This window comes from Octopus bimaculoides, chromosome 17 (genome assembly GCF_001194135.2).
Source record: "Octopus bimaculoides isolate UCB-OBI-ISO-001 chromosome 17, ASM119413v2, whole genome shotgun sequence".
NCBI classification, from domain to species: domain Eukaryota; kingdom Metazoa; phylum Mollusca; class Cephalopoda; order Octopoda; family Octopodidae; genus Octopus; species Octopus bimaculoides.
The window spans coordinates 46,598,615-46,604,480 of NC_068997.1; the positions used below are offsets into that span (position 1 = coordinate 46,598,615).

A 5,866-nucleotide genomic window follows, 5' to 3' on the forward strand; every position below is an offset into this window, starting at 1 on the left:
ATAATACAGAATGGGACAAGAACGCAAAACATCCAGACAGTTAGGTGATACAAGAAAGGGACAAAACATCCAGATAGACGATACAAAAAAACACGGACAGGTCATTCGGAGTTTTCTCTCTTCAATCGAGATCAAGATTATCCTTGCAATTTCCGTGTTTTCTTTGTATCGTCTATCTGTATGTTTTTGTCCCGTTCTTGTATCACCTAACTGTCTGGATGTTTTGCATCCTTGTCCCATTCTGTATTATTTATACATATATATAAACATGTACACGTGTGTATATATGTATATATATATATAGACACACACGTATATATACATTTGTATGTGTATATACATACATACATATTCTCACATACATATACTCATACATATGGATACAAAAGAATCACACACATACACACACAGAGATATACACAACACACACACATACTGTGAAAAAAAAAATTCATAAAAGCATATACAAGTTGGTATAAAAATAACAAAATTTGAGTGAATTCTTTCCCTCAAATGACTTAGAACGGCAGATTGAGTGAAGAAGTCCTTATTACTTGGTCTTGGAGTACCACTTGCCTCTTATGTTCAAGTGGGGATAGCAACGTTAAGGATATTGAGGGCTCTTTTTTTTTCTTGGTTGTTTGCTTTGGGACAGCGCTGTTTTTTTTTCTTTTCGTTTTCTGTCTTCTCTCTTTCAATGGGCTAAGATTGATTAAAATGATATTGATTGAAATCATATTTTGGGTAATCAATTAAATAACATCAATAGTAATGGGTTAAATACTTTACAGGAACATGTGAAACACATGTGGCTATATGTGTGTGTATGTATGAATGCAAGAATATATATATATATACACATATACACACACACACATGTACATATATATACACATATGCACACACTTGGATTTTGTATTTTGTTTGCAAGATTCTTGATTTAAATTTGTGTGTTGAAACATCTTGTTTGGGAGGGTCATTATGCAAATAATTACAAACACATGCACTGGTTCAATATTACTTCTTTGTTAGCCAGTGGATTAATCAAATAATTGATTAATATCTCACCAATTGACTAACAGCGAAGAAGTGATATTGAGCCTGTGCATGTGTTTATTATTATCTGTATAACAACCTTCCCAATACAACAAGATATAAGTTCACACACACACACACACGCACACACACACAGAAAAAAAAAAGAGATGGGCAAGATGCATACACAGAGATGGGATGTATGGTAAGGAATGGAACTAAAACCACTCAACTCCAATCATGTGTCAGAATTTACTGATTTGGATTCCAAAAGTGATAAACTTTTCACTCCAGTGGTCCCATTTCTGAATAAGCTCAGCAATCCATGGGTCAAGCACACTGGCTCTTTCTTACAAATCATGTGACCAGATTTTCTTTACATAAACAAGTTAGATATTTTGGTTTTTGCTCTTTTCAGTAATACTTAGGAACCACCCTATCTTGCCTTCATGTATATATATACATATATATATATATATATATGCTAGCATGGAAAGCGGACGTTAAACGATGATGATAATGATGATATATATATATATATACACACACACATTTACATACATGTATACAGACACACACACACATATATACAGATGCATACATATGGATGGATGTATAACTATATATTCAAATATACAGAGTCAACTCTGCTCCAATGCTTTTTGAAGACATGGCTGTAAAATGGACATTTAGCTGCTCTTTCTAGCAGAGCAAGTAAGTAACCTCATAGGAGCCACATTAAGTACCTTATTTCGGAGCCATGTTCTATTTATAGTCAGCTACCTTTAGTTAATGTCACCCTTTTAATGGCGAAGTAACACTGACTGAGACCAGCTGAGTTCAAGCACAGTGATGGAAAGAGAAGGGCAGCAAAATGGACATAGCAGCTCCTCCTGTCAACAAACTCTGCAACTGAATGGGCACAGGGAGGAGCAACCTCTTGTCTGGTGAACAGACCAAGGGGAAGAGTTGAAGAGCCTTGATTGGATGGTGGGCATAACATACTGACTGTTTAGGTAGGTTTGAACTCAAAACTACAAGTATGGCAAGATGTTTGGATCAAATGCTAACCCTAGGTTTAATGTAATGTTATGCTCATGTAACTGGACATTTCTAGTTTGTCCTTACACATACATACACAAATATATACAAAATGAGGATATAAAACACATACATACATATAGAAAATATATATATACATGATATGATTGGATTAAACTTACCAGCATGTGCTTTTCGTAAATATATATGTATTTACCTTCACAATGTGTGCTTTCTGAAAGGCCTGTGCTCATAAGTATCCATTACATATATACTCATTCTAATACTGTCTAGTGCTTCTATTAATTATACACACACACACACACACACACACACATATATATATATACATATAAATGTATATATCTACATATATACACACACATATCTGATATACATCCACAGATACACACACATATATATACTGAGACACACATACATATGCTACATATATGGTAATATAAATATATCAGTTATATCTATCCCTTTTATTAGGTGTGCATGTAGAGCACCAAAACTGCACTGGCACATGTGCAGATACATGCACACACACACACACACACTACCACCAAATAGCCATTGGGTATTTCCAGTAAAACTGACAGTTTAGGTGATTTAGTTTTCGTTTGCAATAATTTTTTTTTGTAAGTAATTTTGGTAGATGACAAAATAAAAAAAAAAAAATGACATGAAATGGTATTTTTCAATCTGCACCCACCCCATACTCCAAAATATGATTTCATAATTAGCATTTTCATCATTAATATTTGCATTTTTTTTTAGTAATTTCAAATTTGCATTTGTCCACTTTTGGTTGTAATTTGCATCATTCCTTTTAAAAAAACAGAAAAAAACACAGAATGAATTACAAAAAAAAAAAAAAAAAAAAAACTAGGATGGCACAGTTGAGATTCAAATATTGAATCATTATAGATCCCAATTCTGGGAACATGATATCCCCCTTTTCTCTGCTGCCACTGTTGGTTCTATTTTTAGTTTGTCCCATACAGTGACCGACACATGTTCATCGAGGAGAGGGGTACCATGTCTCAGAACTATCCTCACAATAATGATAGCTACCGAAGGTATCCTGTATTTTCATCGACCAGTGTAATTGTTGACTTTGTATCTGTTGACATGGAGCTCCAGGTGGAGTGTTCACATTTCTCGAGTACCCCACATAAAGGTACTGTCTCCTTGTGTGCACAGAAGTTCTGAAGCTGCCAAAATTCTGCAGTTAATGTGTCGATCCACCTCTCAAGATCTTTTCCGACCTTGCGACCATTGATGGTCGCCTGGTTTTCGGCTTCGGTGATGTTTTCGATTTTTAGTGGTTTCCGAAACTCTGAGAAGTCGAAGTCTTTTTCGAGGTAATGTCCTTTGGGTCCGTTGTGAGTTGCATAGATCTCGGGGGCAAGGATGGGTCTCTCTTGGTAAAAACTCAATGGGAGAATCAGAAACTTCACTTCAGCAAATGTCTCCCATTCATGGAAAACTTTTATAGTCCAGACACCTGGGCGCAAAGGCTTTTTAAATTGGGGTTTGTGTGAGCCAATATGTACACCAGATGGGATTTTCATATCAAAGGATGCTGCAACAGTATTACTAGGGTCAATCCAGGCAACTGAGACAGCCACCTCGTTGCCATTACCCCATGAATGACGTAAGGCAATGTTGCTGTAAGGTCCCATCAGCTGACCATAATTCCTGAAAATCAGTTCTTTCGGGTCAAAATCAGTGCCAACCTGGAATATAGAAGGAAAAACATCATCAGTAACAAGAACAACGAGGGAAAACACTAAGAAAATTTGATGGATTGATTGATGGTAGGCGAGATGAATGGATTAACACCTGGAGAGATTGATAGATGAATGGATGGGTGGTTGAACTGAATAATGGATAGCTGGACTGATGGATGGATGGATAGATTGACTGGTGAATTGACTGATGGATGGCTGGATAGAGACATGGATAGCTGGATTGATGAATGGATTGACTGATAGATGGTTGGAGTGATAGATGGATGGACTGATTGATGAATGGATGGACTGATGACTGACTGGACTGAGGGATGGCTGGATTGATGGCTGGTTGGACTGACATGCTGTTGCACCAATGGAAATGCAAATGTACAGATGTATAAAACAAACCCCCAAATACTAAGAAACAGCTGTGGTCCTTACCTCGAGACCTTGCAGACGGCCCACCAAGTTGCCTGTGTTGTACATCATGTAGAAGGTCTTTGGATGCAGCTGTGTCTCCAGGGTGTAGACTTTACCTGAACTCATCTGCTCAGCAGTGAACTTCACTAGCAGGCCATGGAAATGGTCCGTTTCAAAAAACATGTTTACTTCAAGCAGTTCAATGAAGCGTAACCGACAACGCCTGTTTGAGTCGGTGAGGTGCCGCAGGGAGAGACGGATGAATGAGTGAAAGAATGTGCGGTAGGCATCGTCAACTTTGGTATTTCTGTCGAGATGATGGTACTCATTCTGCCAGTAGCTGTTGAAACCAGGGAAAGCTGGAAATATATAAAAGACAAACAATTATTTCCTGATAATAACATAGAGGTAATGTTGGTGGAGATGAGGAAATACAATCTTAGACTATGCTGGCATTTGAAGGCAACATCTGAAGCAATGTATTTTTATTTCTTTAATGGGTTAGTCATAAGATGGGCAATGAGCAAAGCCTTGTACAGGCCCTCTAACACTAGTGAGAGAAGGCTTGTCTATGTTTGTATCTTTCAGCAACACTGAAACTGAAAGCAGGATAATATTCTAATTCTACACTTTATCACATTCAAGAATATAAACACATTTTTAAGCACAATACATGCTGAGTCAAAAAGAAACACCACCTTTCACCTGGCACTGTGGTTCACGCAGTGCTCTCTCTCTCTAGTGTGAAGTTTCCTATCTTGAACATGTGAGCATGCACACAACAGCCAAACACTGCATCACTGGAACTGTGAAGCGCACAGTTCTATACAAGGATTTTTGTATTTTTTTCATAAACTAGGGGATGACTACTGACATTAAGCTTAAGGATTATATAATGTACAAGTATAAGGAAAGAATTAAAGAAAAAAAGGACTCATTATATCGAATGTTATCGAGTGGAAATAGGGGGTGTTGCAGTCCCTATACATGAGCCACCACTGGTCAAAACGCATGTAAGATAATGTGTTTATGTTTATATTGTCTTTAAGAGGAATTTCTTCTTTCAATCAAGATAACGTGAGCAGTGTGTTGTCTTTTCATGTCCAAGTGTACATGAAGATGCTAAATATTACTGCACATAACTATATTTCATTCACTGCTGCTTTGTGTGTCTCTAATTAATTTAAAAAACAGAACACTTTATTCTACATTAATCTCAGCTAATCTGCCTGTCAGTGACAAGTGAGTACCAAGTCAACCTTTGCTTCTCAACCATAAGGTTTCAATGTAATTGAGTAGCTCTCTCCTCCAAAATTACAAACCTTATGCCTTTAGTTGAAAAAATTAAGCCCTTGGCTAACTGTCTTCTATTAAGCTCTGGGCCAACCAAAGCATTGTGAATGAAATTATATATATATATATATATATATTTCTTTATTGCCCACAGGGGACAAACAAGGGAAGACAAAGGGATTAAATCGATTACATCGACCCCAGTGTGTAACTGGTACTTATTTAATCGACACCGAAAGGATGAAAGGCAAAGTCGACCTTGGCGGAATTTGAACTCAGACAGTAATGGCAAATGAAATACTGCTAAGCATTTCGCCTGGTGTGCTAACGATTCT

General features: G+C 37.1%; 1 protein-coding gene across 1 annotated transcript in view; it reads right to left on the reverse strand.

The window, feature by feature from the left end:
- Positions 1–8: 8 nt before the first annotated feature.
- Positions 9–5,866, reverse strand: part of LOC106882818 (xylosyltransferase 2) — a 249,306-nt gene continuing 243,448 nt past the window's right edge. The window contains exons 11-12 of the mRNA XM_052973936.1: positions 4,260–4,597; positions 9–3,821 (exon numbers count right to left, since the gene is read on the reverse strand). Coding sequence (XP_052829896.1) covers positions 3,153–3,821; positions 4,260–4,597 — 1,007 coding nt within the window. The 3' untranslated portion in view covers positions 9–3,152. The remainder of the gene's footprint in view (positions 3,822–4,259; positions 4,598–5,866) is intronic.